Source organism: Oncorhynchus tshawytscha, linkage group LG01 (assembly GCF_018296145.1).
Source record: "Oncorhynchus tshawytscha isolate Ot180627B linkage group LG01, Otsh_v2.0, whole genome shotgun sequence".
In the NCBI taxonomy this organism is placed as follows: Eukaryota; Metazoa; Chordata; class Actinopteri; order Salmoniformes; family Salmonidae; genus Oncorhynchus; species Oncorhynchus tshawytscha.
This window is the reverse complement of record NC_056429.1, coordinates 72,091,028-72,109,626: the sequence shown is the minus strand read 5'-3', so window position 1 is coordinate 72,109,626 and position 18,599 is coordinate 72,091,028. Positions and strand designations below refer to the sequence as shown.

At 42.7% G+C, this 18,599-nt stretch overlaps 1 protein-coding gene across 9 annotated transcripts in view; it reads left to right on the top strand.

Annotated features, from left to right (window-relative positions):
- The window catches only part of kcnma1a (potassium large conductance calcium-activated channel, subfamily M, alpha member 1a), a 308,219-nt gene that overhangs the window by 225,014 nt on the left and 64,606 nt on the right, over nucleotides 1–18,599 (top strand). For all 9 annotated transcript variants that reach the window (XM_042325120.1, XM_042325106.1, XM_042325095.1 and 6 more), the window contains exons 7-14: nucleotides 1,120–1,195; nucleotides 2,597–2,767; nucleotides 6,703–6,794; nucleotides 14,219–14,329; nucleotides 15,885–15,990; nucleotides 16,235–16,317; nucleotides 16,396–16,465; nucleotides 16,612–16,767. In XM_042325120.1, the coding sequence (XP_042181054.1) occupies nucleotides 1,120–1,195; nucleotides 2,597–2,767; nucleotides 6,703–6,794; nucleotides 14,219–14,329; nucleotides 15,885–15,990; nucleotides 16,235–16,317; nucleotides 16,396–16,465; nucleotides 16,612–16,767 (865 nt within the window). The remainder of the gene's footprint in view (nucleotides 1–1,119; nucleotides 1,196–2,596; nucleotides 2,768–6,702; nucleotides 6,795–14,218; nucleotides 14,330–15,884; nucleotides 15,991–16,234; nucleotides 16,318–16,395; nucleotides 16,466–16,611; nucleotides 16,768–18,599) is intronic.

The window sequence follows — 18,599 nt, the reverse complement described above, 5'->3', positions numbered from 1 at the left end:
GTATACATGTTACATTTAGTATACTCCCTGGTATAAATGTTACATATAGTATACTCCCTGGTATAAATGTCACATATAGTATACTCCCTGGTATAAATGTTAAATATAGTAGCTCCCTGGTATAAATGGTACATATAGTAGCTCCCACTGTGCTTATTCCAATGAATCTCACTCATGTCATCTGAAATTGTCATGTAATTACTATGTATTTTAACTTTCATTTCCCCATGTAGTGGCTGAGTAAATAGCAGGACTGTACAGTAAAGTGTCACTGAGGTTGTCTCTTGATGACTGTTTGGCCCAGCGTGCCTCTCCTGTCCTTTCTGGGCTCTTCACACTGTAAACACAGAGACGTTGATTAGTGTACAGTAATCCTCTCTTTCTGTGGTTTAGCCCTCGTGTACAGGTGAGGGAGAGATAGTGAGGGAAGGAGAAAGAGATGGAGGGAAAGGGAGAGAGAGAGAGAGAGAGGGAGGGAAAGGGAGAGAGAGAGAGAGAGGGAGGGAAAGGGAGAGTGTATGATGTATGTGGACCGATCCTGAACTAAAGCATGACACGTTCCCTATTACACCAGGGCAAGAATAGTCACTACAGTAGCTGTTGACTATATGTAGGAAACACAACACAAGATGATGGTTAGAGTGCTGGCAACAGCATTCCACAAAAGCTGTCATGACATAATGTACGTTCTTAGCAGTTCAATAGAGTAATCCCTTTCAGCTTAATGAATTTTGTTTGGTTTTATTGCATTTTTGTTTTTGACCTGATCCCACCCCCTAGAGACCCACAGTCCCATTCATTTCCTGGCTTAGCGAAAGAGAAAAGAATAGAACATCTTGTTTTTATCATTTTTTACTTGCATCTTACATTTTATTTAGCATCTTACTGGCATACCATGCCAGACATAAAGACAGAACTTGACGTAATGATAAAATAATGACAGGAGCAGAGAGTACATGTACAGGACAGTACGGTACTTTACAACCTAAGCCAGGTGTTTTCTAGCCTCACCATCTTAGACCCAATAGATGAGCCTCTCCCATTACATTATTCTCTTTCTGTCACCCTTACCTGGTCTGGATCTCTTTGAGAGATTTTTATGGTTCTTATTCTACCCAGCAATTCCATCAAGCTGGTGAACCTGTGTTCCATCTTCATAAGCACATGGCTAACAGCTGCCGGATTCATACATTTGGTAAGTGGCTGGGCGGGGGGGTTGGGCTACGGGGGGGAGTAAGGGAGGTGAGAACTCCTAACGCTTGGTCCGAAAACAACCTCTAGCCCCTCCCTTCCCCCTGGATGTGTGGCAGATCTGAAGTGCTGAAGGGTCCCTGACCAACCCCTACTTCCTACCCCCCGGGGACTCCTGTATGTCCGAAATGATCGGATAGGTATGTAAGCAATACGGAACAAAATATATACAGTCGCGGGCACTAAAAATGTAGTTTAAAAAAAGAACCTACACTGCGGTATAGGTTTTTTGTGACAAACTATTGCTGGGATACCCTAGAGCGCCGTGTTGCTGGGATACCCTAGAGCACCCATTACGGGTAATAGTTCTGCCAGTACCAAAATACAACATGTTCAGTGCCCGTAACTGTATGAAAATCCCCAGCCTTTTTGAAGGCAAGGTGAAGCAGAAAATGACCATATTGCTTAAACCTATCTGATCCTCTCAGATCCACAGCAGGGCCTAGGGGGTAGTGGCCCGGGCTTGATTTGGGAATCGGCATGTTAGTTAAAAAGGCTAGGTGGGCGCCATCTGTGTATAGCCCCCATCCACCCAGTTCAGATGTGCTGCCACCCGAGGGGAGGGGGCTAGGGATTGCCTTCGGACCGGCCAATAGAGGGTGTTTCCATGTGATGATGAAGAGTTAGGGGCGCTTTAATCAATCAGTAGAACTACAGATCAATGTCTGTCCTTTTTATCAGTGAAATGACAGCTCAATCAATCAACAATGTCTGTCCTTTTTTCAGTTTTTCTCTTATTTCTTACATACAGCTGGCTCAAGTTGTCAGTACATTTATGTCAATGGCTCAACCAACAGTACAATAACACACCAACTAATATAGCATTAGAACATGCAGGAGGATACCTCTAACCTCCTGACACTAGATGGCAGCATCAGCTCAATATTAAGGTTCCAGAAATGCTGCTTTTTCTGATCAGAGTGAAAGCACGATAGTTCAGCAGGGACAGATTCAATCAAACTTGTGTTGAGAAGGTTATATGCAGGGCCTTTGTTTGCAAACTGCTGCCCTAAGTGTCAGAACCATGTCGTGTTCAGTTCAGTTCACTTGTTTCCGAACTGGAGGCACTAACCAGTGGAGGTACTTGATAGTGTCACAGCATCCTCAACCACGCCGGAAATGCATTAGTCCACTGGAAGACATGTTTGTTGGCTACTGTGTAAACTCTGCAATGCTGGCTTGATTGACTCTTAAGACCATGTTGATGGTAAGACAAACCTAGAGCACCTGCATGCACAGAACATATAGAACCTGCTTCAGGGGTTGTGATCAAAATCCTTCCAATGTCTTTGCTTAAGACTGACATTCTACCCTGTTCAAATCTCTTTCCCGCTCCCGTTTTTAGGTGGAAAACTCAGGGGATCCTTGGGAAAACTTCCAAAATTCCCAGTCACTTTCCTATTGGGAATGTGTCTACTTGCTCATGGTCACTATGTCAACAGTGGGCTACGGGGATGTCTATGCAAAAACCACCCTGGGACGCCTGTTCATGGTCTTCTTCATCCTTGGGGGTTTGGTAAAACAACGTTTTTCTCTCCCCTCCTCCCCCCTTTGCCCCCTCCCCCCCCACCCTCAACCCGCCTGTCCCCATTTTCACACTATATAGAACTGTTATACCAGACAGAACAGTTAACCTTTCAATGTCTTCATCAATGTTAGCAATGTTTACATAGCACTGTTAAGCTTACCTATTTTTATATGTACAGTATAAAGTGCATTCAGAAAGTACTCAGACCTCTTGACTTTTTCCACGTTTTGTTACAGGCTTATTCTAAAATTGATTTAAACATTTTTTGGGGTTGCTTCTGTGTGTCGCTCTGGGTGGGAGTCTGTTAGATGACTAATGTGATGTAGTTGTTGAGCGGCTTCACTGCAAGTATATTCTATGTTTTAAACATTCAATCAATCTACACACAATACCCCATAATGACAAAGCAAAAACAGGTTTTTATAAATTTGGGCAAATGTATAAAAAAATACAAAACTGAAATATCACAAGTATTCCGATCCTTTACTCAGTACTTTGTTGAAGCACATTTGGCAGTGATTACTGCCTCAAGTCTTCTTGGATATGATGCTACAAGCTTGGCACACTTGTATTTGGGGAGTTTCTCCCATTCTTCTGTGCAGATCCTCTCACGCTCTGTCAGGTTGGATGGGGTGCGTCGCTACATAGCTTTTTTCAGGTCTCTGCAGAGATGTTCAAGGACACTCTGAGACCTGTCCCGAAGCCACTCCTGCGTTGTCTTGGCTGTGTGCTTAGAGTCATTGTCCTGTTGGAAGGTGAACCTTAACCCCCAGTCTGAGATCCTGAGCGCTCTGGAGCAGGTTTTCATCAAGGTACTCCCTGCCACTGAAAAACATCCCCACAGCATGATGCTGCCACCACCATGCTTCACCGTAGGGATGGTGCCAGGTTTCCTCCAAACGTGACGCTTGGCATTCAGACCAAATATTTCAATCTAGGTTTCATCAGACCAGAGCATCTTGTTTCTCATGGTCTGAGAATCTTTAGGTGCCTTTTGGCAAACTCCAAGCAGGCTGTCATGTGCCTTTTATTGAGGAGTGTCTTCAGTCTGGCCACTCTACCATAAAGGCCTGATTGGTAGAGCGCTGCAGAGATGGTTGTCCTTCTGGAAGGTTCTCCATCTCCGCAGAGGAGCTCTGGAGCTTCTGGAAGGTTCTCCATCTCCGCAGAGGAGCTCTGGAGCTCCGTCAGTGACCATCGGGTTATTGGTCACCTCCCTGACCAAGGCCTTTCTCCCCCGATTGCTCAGTTTGGCAGGGCGGCCAGCTCTAGGAAGAGTCTTGGTGGTTCCAAATTTCTTCCATTTAAGAATGATGGAGGCCACTGTGTTCTTGGGGACCTTCAATGCTGCATACATTTTTTTGGTACCCTTCCCCAGATCTGTGCCTCGACACAATCCTGTCTCGGAGCTCTACAGACAATTCCTTCGACCTCATGGCTTGGTTTTTGCTCTGACATGCACTGTCAACTGTGGGACCTTACATACTGTAGACAGGTGTGTGCCTTTCCAAATCATGTCCAATCAATTGAATTTACCACAGGTGGACTCCAATCAAGTTGTAGAAACATCTCAAGGATGTTGAATGGAAACAGGATGCACCTGAGCTCAATTTCGAATCTCATAGCAAAGGGTCTGAATAGTTATGTAAATAAGGTATTTCTGTTTTTATTATTAATACAATTACAAACATTTCTAAAAAACTGTTTTTGCTTTGTCATTATGGGGTATTGTGTGTAGATTGATGAGGGAAAAAATGATTGAATCAATTTTAAAATAAGGCTGTAACGTAACAAAATGTGGAAAAATGTCAAGGGGTCTGAATACTTTCTGAAAGTGCTGTAAGTACCTGCTTAGGTTACTATTGATGCTATATTTGTCTATTAGGACTATTGCTGTGATGCCTCCTGTAGTAGCCTACTGTATATTTGCACTTGACAATAGTCACTCATGTCTTGCTTCCCTCCCTATAGCTTGTGGATTGTATTTGTCTGAAGAGTAGAGTTATAAGATAATGTGCTACTAGCAGATTGATAATGCGGTTGTTGCTGTTCTTCTTAAAGCAGTCTGTTGTTTCAGGACTACCCCCTTCCTCTCGTGTCCCTCCCCACTATTCCAACAAACACAGTGGCAGGAAGACCAGGCCTAGGCCAGCCTGAGTGATACCATAGCGACCGCAGCTCTTTACACTCTGACATTTAACCCCAGTCAGAACAGCACCCCCTAGAGGAAAATGGGCTCACTGCAGCTAAACAGATTTATGTTAGTTTAGACTGTTAGCCTGTAACTCGATCCATCTCATATGATCTAATAGAAGATGACCTCCAGCTGTTTGAGAGTGTGCCGTGTGGTTGTCATAGCGATGTGAAGAAAGAAAGAGAAAGAAACAAAGAAAGAAAGAGTGTTACTCTGTCTGGAGGCTGTTTAGGTCTGGCAGCAGTAGGTCTGTTTCCTATCAGGAGTGCCATTAAATTACTCCATTGTGGTGATTCTGTAAACCCAGATCAAACTCAAAGCAGCGCTCACATCAACCTCACATCGTAACACATTATTTCCCCTGGATTTGGGTTTCGTGAGTATATTGGTTTAGTAAAAGGTTAATGGATAAAACAGTAATGAAATAGCTCAATAGTTCATGGTTAGCTGAACAGTTCGGTTGGTAGAGTGTAGCTCAGTTGGTAGTGCATATCGCTTGCAATGCCAGGATTGTGGGTACGATTCCCAAGGGGGTCCAGTATGAAAATGTATGCATTCACTACTGTAAGTCACTCTGGATAAGAGTGTCTGCTAAATGACTAAAATGTCAACATAAAAACAGTTAGCAAAAACCTGAACAGTTAGTGGATAGCTAAACATTAAGCAACAGCTCAACAGTTTGTGAATAGTTATGCGGTTAGTTAAAGGCTCAAAACGGTTACAAAATAGCTAAATAGATCATGGATAGCTGAACAGTTGGCACATAGCTCAACAGATAGTAGATAGCTAAATGGTTAGCAAACAGCTCAATAGTTAGTGGACAGCTAAACAGTAAGCAACAGCTCAACAGTTTGTGAATAGCTATAAGGTTAGCTAACTTCTCAAAGGTTGGTGGTTAGCAAGCAACTCAACAGGTAGTGGGTAGTTAAATGGATAGCAACAATCTAGACAGTTCGCTAAACGGTTTACAAACAACACTTTGTGAATAACTAAACAGTTAGTGGGTAGATAAATGGATAGTAAAAAGCTCAGCAGCTAAAGAGTTATCAAAAATGGCTAAACAGTGCTAGCGGGATATTGCTGTTGACATAGGCAGTTAAGAGAGAAGTACCTCCGGACAGGACAGGAGGCTGCAACTTTGCAAAATGCATCCAGCTCATTCCCACTGCCCTCCAAATGAGTCTTAATGTGTTTTGCAGCTGTGGACCATCAGGCCGGCCTGCTCAAATCAACCTGCCACATCATTGGTGTTTGTTGGACAAAACATGGCACATAGGTTTTTTTCCCCTCTTCTCTTTGCTACTTCCAGATGTTTTAGATCCTATCACAGATCAACCGTTGTTGGACGGCTGTGGCGATATTTACGCTTTACATTTTTTCTTCCCATGACCCTTAAAAACTGGGGTTTTCTTAATTAAAACGTTTTCTTTCCTATTTTTACCCCCCAAATATGTTTTTAAAACTTTGATTGGGCAATGCATCTCACTATCTCTTAGTTTGTTCTCTTCTTTAAAGTGTCAGTGCTAAGTGAGAACTACGAGATAAACTTTTGGACACTCATCCCCCCCAGTTTTTCAGCATTTGCACATTTATTTGATATCTTTAAAAACACCCCCCTCGCCAGAAATCTGTTTGGATTCAAGGGCCCGCTAGCCGACTCCCCCTCCACCTCCTCTATGGCATAGTCTCTTTTTTTAGTCTCTTCTTCTGTCTCCCATCTTCTCCTTAGGCCATGTTTGCCAGCTACGTCCCTGAAATCATAGAGTTAATAGGAAACCGCAAGAAATATGGTGGTTCCTATAGTGCGGTTAATGGGAGAAAGTAAGTATTTTCCGGAAGGTTCTGCTGTCTTTCCTTGTACGCGGTAGAACCCTTTCTGCATGCCCTTTTCTTTTTTCTGTTTCATGCATGTAGGCCATGTTTGCTCGCTACGTGCCAGAAATTGCTGCTCTCATCCTTAATCGGAAGAAATACGGAGGGAGTTATAACTCTACACGAGGCAGAAAGTAAGTCCAAATCCAGTCAAGGTGTGGTTGTGTGACACAAGTGCTCCCCCTCAGGTTAAGAGTGATATGGGGGTTGATTCACCAAGTTACCATTACTTTAAAGTCACACTGCGTGACTGGAGACCTTGGCCATAAGGACACACATGTCCATGTCCCTTTACTCTCTCTATTTCTCTCTTTCCCCTGTCTTTATTCTCTCTGTCTTTATTCTCTCTCTGTCTTTATTCTCCCTGTCTTTATTCTCTCCCTGTCTTTATTCTCTCCCTGTCTTTATTCTCTCTCTGTCTTTATTCTCTCTCTGTCTTTATTCTCCCTGTCTTTATTCTCTCCCTGTCTTTATTCTCTCTGTCTTTATTCTCTCTCTGTCTTTATTCTCTCTCTGTCTTTATTCTCCCTGTCTTTATTCTCTCCCTGTCTTTATTCTCTCTCTGTCTTTATTCTCTCTCTGTCTTTATTCTCTCTCTGTCTTTATTCTCTCTCTGTCTTTCTTCTTTCGCTCTCTCTCTCGCTCTCTTTCTTTTGCTGTCTCTCGTTGTCTCTCTCGCTGTCTCTCTCGTGTTCACTCTTGTTCCCTCTCTCGATCTCTTGCTATCTTTCCCTCTCCCTGTCTTTCTTCTCTCTCTCGCTCTCTCTCTCTCTCTCTCTATCTCTCTTGTTCTCTCTTGATCACTCTCTCTTTCTCACTCTGTCCTTCACTCAATGATTACCTGAAGTCCATCCTTGTGCTTTTGTTTTTATTTTTTACTTTGATACATCCTATGTGCTGCATTTTAATTTAATTTGAAAACTAGAGCTTTCATGACTACATTATAGACATATGCTATTAATATGTGATGATTTATTCCTAATTATGTACAGTACTGTTATATGTTGTCCTACTTATTGATTCCGAGACCGTCCAATGACATTCCTCCTTCAATTGTGCTCTCACTATAAGGATGAATCAGGGTCATGATGATACATCATTGTAAAATAACTAGTCATGAAACCCCTACTATCAGCTCTAAAAAGTACACGTTTCTGCTTCACAAGAAAATAGAAAAATACATTCATCCTCAACTGCATTATTATTGGTGGTCTTTTAGTAGCATCATCAATCTCAATGACCTTGCAGGATATGATTTTGTTTCTTGTTTTCATTTTGCTTGAGTTACTTTGATTAAGACATGTTTTTGTGTTTTTTTTGCATCATTTATCTGCATGTTCTCTGTGACCTGAGCTCAGCTCTGTTGGCTTTTTCATGCTTCATGGTTCCCATGACAAACCTGACAAAAAGCTCAACTTCATGTCTTGTCACCACCAGCCCCATCGCATCATCACTGTGTGACATGACTCTTATTAACCGCTCACTTGCATCATCTCTGCTCGACATGACTCTGGCCATGATCTTCAGTCAGCTCCCACACCCTGAATGCTGGATGCCTCGCTCTCATTGGAGGCTCTCGATTGCTCTTGGCTTGCTTTGCCCGCTTGGTTCTGTGGTGTCGCGTTGTTTGGTTTGTGTGGCTGTAGTTGTGTGGGCAAGAGGTTGTGGTGTGTGTGTGTGTGTGTGTGTGTGTGTGTGTGTGTGTGTGTGTGTGTGTGTGTGTGTGTATGTGGATGTTCAGAACACAGGTTGTTGTGTTGTGTGTGTATGTACAGTGGGGCTGAGTCCCTGGTTCTGTGGTGTGTGTGTGTATGTACAGTGGGGCTGAATCCCTGGTTCTGTGGCTCAAACCTTACTGGCTCAACAGCACAGCACATCACACAGACTAACTAACCTCTTAGTTAGACCCAGACTAACCTCACTGCTCCTAATAGTTTAGCTCAGCAGAATGAAGAGACTTCCTGCATCTCTCTCTCTCCCACCGTCTTCATATGTTCTACCTTACTATTTTCTTCCTCTCCCGCTTTTTCTTCCTTCTCTTTATCCTACTCTCCCTCATTCTCTCCTTTATCCTACTCTCCCTCATTCTCTCCTTTATCCTACTCTCCCTCATTCTCTCCTTTATCCTACTCTCCCTCATTCTCTCCTTTATCCTACTCTCCCTCATTCTCTCCTTTATCCTACTCTCCCTCATTCTCTCCTTTATCCTACTCTCCCTCATTCTCTCCTTTATCCTACTCTCCCTCATTCTCTCCTTTATCCTACTCTCCCTCATTCTCTCCTTTATCCTACTCTCCCTCATTCTCTCCTTTATCCTACTCTCCCTCATTCTCTCCTTTATCCCCCTCGATCTCTCTCTCTCTCTCTACCCCTTTTCCCCTCAGTGAGACAAGATTAACGAGATGTTATGTTTGGCTGGCGCCCTGCGTCTCCGTTCACTGACAGGGTGTTGAGAGAAGGGTTTGTCAAAACTGCCTACTCCCCCTCTCGCCACCTTTCCCTCTCCCTCACTCCCCCTTTCGCACACTCTCCCACTTTCACTCTTTACTGTACCTCTCTCTCTCTCGCCATTTCTTGCTATCTCTCTCTCTCCCTCCCCCTTCTCCTTTTCCCTGGCTGTACTGTACATGTGGTAGTAATCGGGCCCCCAGGTCAGCCTGCCAAGCACAGAGGCTCAGACTGGCACAATGATATGTGTATTGTTATGTTATATACTGTATGTATGGGTTCATACTTTATATGTACATATCAAGATACATATACAAACACTTTTGTCATAATGGTTTATTGTTTCATTATGGAGAGTACACTTTTTGGGCAAGGAAAAATCTAAACAAGTTCAGTTCACGAAACTGTGGGTTAGGAAGATTTCCAACTTTCAGTTAATATTATACATCTTTAGGTGTTTTATCTGTAGACATAGAATACAGTTTCATGACACGCGCATGCACACACACACACACACACACACACACACACACACACACACACACACACACACACACACACACACCAGTCAGTGTAGTGACAGATCTCATGTCGCCTAGACTGATGTCATAAAGACGAGCGTTGTGTTGGCTCTCGACTCACTGCACTGTGGTTCTTATTAGGGCTCTGTGGTTTCCATTAGCCCCCACTGAAACAGAGGGACTGGTATGGAAACTGGGCTAATCCCTGGCTGAACCCTGCAGTACTCTGAATGTGTTAGTTCTCTGTAGGCCTATGAGGGCTTGTAGTCTGAGGTGTGGAGACCTGGAGACTCTCATCCCAGTCAAACATATTATATAATGTGTACAGTACGCATTAGGGAATTTAATGCACGATGTATTAACATAAATAAATACCATAATTAATGTGATACTGAACATGAATAAACTACATGAATTACCTACATGAGTAACATTAGAGTATGAATAACATCTCCAGTATTCAGGTTAGATAGCATCCAAATATATCTTCCTTGTTTCTGTGGCAAAATGTATTTTTAATGCTACACCGTGTTTCACTAGTTACAGAGATAGAGGCCGCTGTTGAGTGAAAGACACAAGAGATATGTTTGTTTTGGTGCCATTCTTTCTGCATCCTATAGTATCAGCCAATGGATCAGAGCGATATCAATGGTGTGGCCTCTGTTGCTGGTGTTTGAGCTGTCTGTTTGCTGTCGTGAAGTATTTGATGTGTTTCTGATGATATGGTTTGTTAGGTTGAAATCCTGCATGGTCTGTAATGCATGTTCTCAGACTTCCCTTGTGCATTTTAATGTGATGCTGTGCACCTTCTATTGTGGCACTTGGTATTTATGTGTAATATTTTCTCATATGTTCTGTGCCACCGTGATTGTACACACAACTTGAGTTTTTGTGTTTGAGTCCAAGGTCGAATAAGCCTAAAGGAAGTTATATTTTTTGCAAACCAATGAATAGATTTTGAATCGTATCCTTACTACTCCTTAAATATATAGCCAAATACCTTCCTTGGCTTGGATACTGTGCTGTTGTTTATAATGCTAGCCCTGGCGCACCAATAGACAAAATTATCAGTAGTTTGTCCATCCTGCAATGAAGTCAACTGAAGCTATATACTCCCAACAATGGTTCCGCTTTAAAAATCTGTCAAGCTCCACTGATAACTCATATATACACTACCGTTCAAATATTTGGTGGCACTTGTTTTTGAAGGAAAAGCTATTTTTTTTGTCAATTTTAAAATAACATCAAATTGATCAGAAATACAGAGTCGACATTGTTAATGTTGTAAATGACTATTGTAGCTGGCCTTCTAGGCAGAGATACTCTGTCCAGTGTTTGTGTTTTTATTTTTATTGACCATTCTGCGATACTGTATGGCTATTCTTTGCAACTCTGCCTAGAAGGCCAGCATCCCAGAGTCGCCTCTTCACTGTTGACATTGAGACTGGTGTTTTGTGGGTACTATTTAATGAAGCTGCCAGTTGAGGACTTGTGAGGCATCTGTTTCTCAAACTAGAAATTGTAATGTACATATCCTCTTGCTCAGTTGTGCACCGGGGCCTCCCACTGCTCTTTCTATTCTGGTTAGAGCCAGGTTGCGCTGTTCTATGAAGTTAGTAGTACACAGCGTTGTACGAGATCTTCAGTTTCTTGGCAATTTCTCACATGGATTAGCCATCATTTCTCAGAACAAGAACAGACTGATTGGTTTCAGAAGAAAGTTCTTTGTTTCTGGCCCACAAATGCTGATGCTCAAGATACTCAACTGTTCTAAAGAAGGCCAGTTTTATTGCTTCTTTTATCAGAACAACAGTTTTCAGCTATGCTGACATAATTGCAAAAGGGTTTTCTAATGATCAATTAGCCTTTTATAATTATACATTTGGATTAGCTAACACAACGTGCCATTGGAACACAGGAGTGATGGTTGCTGATAATGGGCCTCTGTACGCCTATGTAGATATTCCATTTAAAAAACTGCTGTTTCCAGCTACAATAGTCATTTACAACATTAACAATATCTACACTGTATTTCTGATCATTTGATGTTATTTTAATGGACAAAAAAAGGCGACATTTCTAAGTGACTCCACATTTCTGAATGGTAATGTACATGGATATGAGATGTCTGAGATGAACTCGGTGTGTGTTTGTGTGTGTGTGTGTGTGTGTGTGTGTGTGTGTGTGTGTGTGTGTGTGTGTGTGTGTGTGTGTGTGTGTGTGTGTGTGTGTGTGTGTGTGTGTGCGTGCGTGTGTGTGAGAGAGTGTGTGAGTGCTCCCGCGCCTGTCTTAATGCGGAGCCACAATAAACCATTTACTACGCTGCACAAATCCCATATACTGTACTCAGCCTCTGAAGATGACTTCAGGACATTGGGAGTAGGAAAACATGACTGATGTTTTTGTCTCCCTGAATGGGACACATCATCTTCTGCCAATGGCTGTTGACATCTCACTGAGACCTCTGCTCATCATCTCACCAGAGAGCTCACAGCATCATCACATCGCTGGATAGTTAGTCCAGGGCCCACCATGCAATCACCGCTGCTCTTCTAAACCCTTCATGGAATGAAGGCCAGATCTGTGAAGATCATTGTGTTCAATGGCTACCAGGCCATGTGTTGTCACCATGTCTACCAGGTGTCCACCAGATCATGTCTACTCCTTTCCTCTGGCCATGACCACCTCAATCTGCTTCAGCCTGCATCAGTCTGCCTCAGCCTGGCCTGAGTCTGCTTCAGTCCACTTAAGTATGCATCAGTCTGCTTTAGACCTCTTAAATGTGTTTCAATGCCACTTTGGACACACTGATCTGGACTGGAACTCATATGGACTTCCGTACCGTTCATATTCATACAGCTGAGAGAATTCACTCACACTCTTACAGTCGAGTCTTGCATATACAACAGGAGTTCATGTATCATCCAATGGTCTCATCTTCTCCCAGTATGAGAACATGGGTTTGGATCAGTGTTTGTTTCCGTTAGAACATATTGAGCCTGATGAGTTAGGTCTTGTAGTGATCAGGCCAGACCACAGTTCTTCAGTCAGTAACCCAATGCATAGACAGTCTAACTGCTCCACCAATCGCATACAGGGACAGAGCTGCAGAAGCGAATTGTCATCTGGCATCTCTTGTCTTGTGGCATCTCTTGTCTTGTGGCATCTCTTGAATAGAGACATTGTAATTACACAGATTGTCTTACAGGTCTTTTTAGGGCAATTAGGGTAGCTCGCCGTCTCTGTGTCCAATGTAATCCCCTTGATGACAAGAGGCTGGACTCAACAAGAGCATGTTTGGGTTTCTCTTCATTTGAGGTGTGACGTCGAACATTGGCTCGACGGCGTTGTTGGTTTTTCCTACCGCAGTACAAATGAGACCATTGGTAAAGCTGAACAGTTCAAACTGTCTTTAATCCTGTGGATTAGTTTGATTATGTAGTGTATCAACATACTACTTTAACTATGGAGGCATTGGGAAACCCTCCCCTAGGCAGCTTGCAAAATCTTTGCTTTGTGCTGGAGAACAGAACAAAATAATATGTATTTTGAGTCACCTGAACAGGCTTGATATGTTACAGTGACTAGGAGATGCATCTGTGTTTAAACTGACTCAAATCTACTCTGGTATGAGTGAAGATCCTATGTGAGTATTACTGTGAAACCCTCTATCTGAGAGCCTCTCTCTCTGGACTGGATCATCACCATCTGACACTGGAGCCCAGAGTGGAACCATTGGACAAACAAGGTCACGACCCCAGTCATGACCCCAGTCCGATCTATCCCCTATCTGTCTAAATCCACCTTCCTCCCAGAAGTCAGCAGTGCTCTATGTCTGACATAGAACTCCACTTCACTTTAAACACACTATCCTGCCATCCACACGTCAACCAGCTTCAAGTTCTGTTTAGAGGTCCTGTCAGCCGCAGACCAAGAAACCACTTTAGAAGGCTTTTAGTAATGCCGTGTATGAAAGCGTGCGTGTATTGATGTACATGTGTTTGTCAACATGTATTCGGCTCTCAGAGAGTCGGTTTGACGCAAGGGGACGGATGACAATCTAAACCAGAATGTGTACCAGAATGTGTACTGTAGGATTATATTTTAGGTCTCCTTAAAGTGGTTCAAAGTTCAGGGTTTGGTTGCACACATCATGTCATGGAGGGGGAAACTACGTTTTTCACTCTTGTGGGGATTTGTTTTCTTTTACTGAAAAAACAACAACACCAAAATTCATGTCTAGTTTTCTGAAGATATTTTTCTGACACAAATGTTTTTTTATTGGGAATTAGAGTTGAGAGTGCTTTGGTATGATGTGTGTGTTCTTTTCGGGGCATTCCTGTGTTAGTTGTGATTTATGTTGCCTTGCTCAGGTTGATTTCACCCCACCCCCCCTTTCTCCAGGCACATTGTGGTCTGTGGTCATATAACGCTCGAAAGTGTCTCCAACTTCCTCAAAGACTTCCTACACAAGGACAGGGATGATGTCAATGTAGAAATTGTTTTTCTCCATAAGTAAGTACATGTTTTGCTCCCTGACTTTAAACCATTACATTGCAAAATGTAGAAAATATTTTACAAATATATAAAAATATAAACATATATATATATAAGAATAGAAATATTCTTTCTCTCATGATCCCCCCTTTTTTTAAATGTGGGGTCTAATGTATTTCTAAAGTATGCATCAAATATCTACACTATATATACAAAACTATGTGGACACCCCTTCAAATTAGTGGATTTGGCTAATTCAGCTACAACCGTTGCTGTTAGGTGTATAAAATCGAACACACAGCCATGCAATCTCCATAGACAAACATTGGCAGTAGAATGGCTCGTACTGAAGAGCTCAGTGACTTTCAATGTGTCACCATCATAGGATGCCACCTTTCCAACAAGTCAGTTCATCAAATTTCTGCCTGATTAGAGCTGTCCCGATCAGCTGAAAGTGCTGATATTGTGAAGTGGAAACGTCTAAGAGCAACAACGGTTCAGCTGCGAAGTGGTAGGCCACACAAGCTCACAGGGCGGGACTGCTGAGTGCAGAAGCGCGAAGCACGTAAAAATCATCTGTCCTCGGTTGCGACACTCACTACGAGTTACAAACTGCCTCTGGCAGCAAAGTCAGCACAAGAACTGTTCGACGGGAACTTCATGAAATGGGTTTCCATGTCCGAGCAGCCACACACAAGCCTAAGATCACCATGTGCAATGCCAAGCATCGGCTAGAGTGGTGTAAAGCTCGCTGGAGTGGTGTAAAGCTCGCCGCAGTGGAAATGCATTCTCTGGAGTGATGAATCACACTTCACCATCTGCCAGTCCAATGGACGAATCTGGGTTTGGCGGATGCCAGGAGAATGCTACCTGCACGAATGCATAGTGCCAACTGTAAAGTTTGGTGGAGTAATAATGTCTGGGGCTCTTTTTCATGGTTCGGGCTAGGCCGCTTAGTTACAGTGCAGGGAAATCTTAATGCTACAGCATACACTGACATTCTAGACGATTCTGTGCTTCCAACTTTATGGCAACAGTTTGGGGGAAGGCCCTTTCCTGTATGCATGACAATGCCCCCGTGCACAAAGCGACGTCAATACAGATATGGTATGTCGAGATCGGTGTGGAAGAACTTGACTGGCCTTTGGGATGAATTGGAACACCGACTGCAAGCCAGGCTTTATCATCAAACATCAGTGCCCGACCTCACTAATGCTCTTGTGGCTGAATGGAAGCAAGTCCCCACACCAATGTTCCAATATCCTGTGGGAAGCCTTCCCAGAAGAGTGGAGGCTGTTATAACAACGAAGGGGGATCCAACTCCATATTAATGCCCATGATTTTGGAATGAGATGTTTGACTAGCAGGTGTCCACATACATTTGGTCATGTAGTGTATGTCTTTTTTTTATGGGATCCAACCCCTTGATTGAGTATAGTACAGAGCACACAGCTTGTGAGTCACTCGGAAAGAGTTTCTGCTTCATTAGTTAACAACTTCAAATCCCAACATGTATATGTCCTTGCACTCTCTCTCTCTTTCTCTTTCACTCTCTCACTCGCTGCTCCTGTAGTATTTCCCCTAATCTTGAGCTGGAAGCCTTGTTCAAACGCCACTTTACCCAAGTGGAGTTCTACCAGGGATCTGTTCTCAACCCTCACGATCTGGCCCGAGTGAAGGTACTGTACTGGCATGTACTGCTGTTATATATCATATTACACTGTACTGTAGTTACAGGATGAAAGGCTGTGTGTGAAAACAAGAAAATACTAAAAAAAAGCCAATGCTCCTGATCCCACCATCTAAGAGTGACAACGTTTCAATCCAAGTTGGACCTTTGCTTTGACCTGACGAAATGTGAATATTTAAAGGTGAGAGGGTTTCTGCTGTGTATTTTCTAACTCTTTATCGTTCCCTGTATAGATTGAGTCAGCAGACGCCTGTCTGATTCTGGCTAATAAATACTGTCCAGATCCCGATGCTGAAGATGCCTCCAACATCATGAGGTAATGATGATGATGATAAAAAATCTGGAGAGGGGACTGTTTACAGTATGTGTTCAATATATTTTTTTGAATTTGTAGGGTCATCTCTATCAAGAACTATTCCCCCAAGATACGAATTATCACTCAAATGTTACAATACCATAACAAGGTAGGGTCAGCACATCACTACTATGCTTCCTGCAATGATCAACATAAGATAACTATGGTTCAAACGTCTTTGAAGATGTGTAATGTGTGTGTGTGTGTGTGTGTGTGTGTGTGTGTGTGTGTGTGTGTGTGTGTGTGTGTGTGTAGGCTCACCTGCTCAACATTCCTAGCTGGAACTGGAAGGAGGGGGATGATGCGATCTGTCTAGCAGAGCTGAAGGCTGGCTTCATAGCTCAGAGCTGTCTAGCCCAGGGCCTCTCCACCATGCTTGCCAATCTCTTCTCCATGAGGTCTTTCATCGAGGTAACGTTGATACAACATTAACATGACCTTTTCACAAATATCTCTTTCATCAACCTAACAATATCAATAAGGGAACATTAGCACAAATTATTTGACGCAATGTCAGCACGGTAACATTAACGCAACCTTTTCACAATATCTGTCATCGAGATAATGTTGACACAATAACAGTAAGGTAACATTAAGGCCTAGATTCATTCTGGTCCGCAGAAGATCCACGTTATAGCATGATTGACATTTAAGGGTAATTTCCGTTTGAGCCAACATACAGTATGCAGTATTTAAGGTGAATGTGGTCTCCGCAAACCTGTAAACGTGGCCTTTAAAATAGCCGAAAAGGGGTGATGGGATTGAATCTAGCCCTAACACAACCTTTTCACAATGAGGTCTGTCATAAGAGGTAACGTTGACACAATAACAGTAATGTAACATTAACACAACCTGTTCACAATGTTGTTTTACTTTGGTATTTACTCTAGTACTACAGGATAGATACTGTAAGTGATTCCATGGGAGGACTGAGCTCTGGTCTTCTGAGTGAGTGTTTTCATTCAGAATCGTAACGGTCTTTCCGTCAGTCTGGTTTATCATATATAATCTGTAGGATCTTTGGTACTCTGCATTGCAGAGGTGCTCCCCTATATGAAAGAGCTGGTCTTCTTGTCGTAAAGATAATGGAGAAGTTTATAATGAGCGGGCTGACGAGGTCAGGATGGAGAAGAAACATCTGCTGGCCATATTTCCTGTATGAAAACAGAAACAGAAATGTAGAAAAGATGGACTATCGATGCTAAACCATAAACGGGGATCTAAGCTGTGAATGAAAAGGCATTGTCCTCGTTAAAGAGGGATTTAAAACGTTCGGCTTTCATCATCTACCATATGGCAGCTGCAAAGCTTTCAGGAAACTCATCCCTCATCGTCTATGGCAGCTCAGTGGATATGATGTAGCCCGCATGAACATCTGACAAAGAAGGGAGGAATCACTTCACATGAGAGGAAGAAATGAAAAGCTACAGTATCATTGTTACCATTATTTGATGAGTTGTGAAGCGATACAGCCCTATTCAGTCAGAACTCATGCTAGGCCAAGCCTAGTGAAACAACTTGTACATAATATACTGTCACCAAGTCAGCACGCCCTTGCTTCACTCAAAGTCAACTAAAACGCTATATTCAAACCATACCATCTCTGGTTTAATAGCAGGATGAATACACATGGCATACTGTATATTATTAAAATAGTTGGAATCAAAGAGTCGATGTGAATGACCGAAGAACATGAAATTATTCAAAATCTATCATAAATGCTAATATGAACCATTTTGAATGGCACCACTGTGCAGTTGAGAGAGAGAGGACAGGAGTAATTAAAATAGTTCTGTAATAGAGGTGGCCTCTTCTGATTCTGTCAGCATGCCTTAGACTTAGAGACTTCCATAAACATATGAACCTAAAGGCACAACGCTAGAAACGGAATGCTTATAGTGCATGGTGGGTTGCACTTGAGGACCGATTATTGTGAGGCTTCTTAACTATGTGAAGAGTGATGTGTCCGACAGCTTTTCTCAGCACAACTCTTACTAGGTAATTACAGAGTATGCGTTCCAAATGGCATTATTATTACTATTCCCTATTTAGTGCACTACTTTTGACCAGGGCCCATAGCGCGATATAGGGAATATGGTGCCTTTTGGTACACATCATGGAGAAATAGTTCAGTTCTGACACATTCTGCTGCAGATGTCTGTAATGAGCCTGTGTGTGAATGTGAAAGGAGGGATGTCTGGTCAGATCTGGATGAAGTTCATCAGGCCTTGTTTTGTTACCAG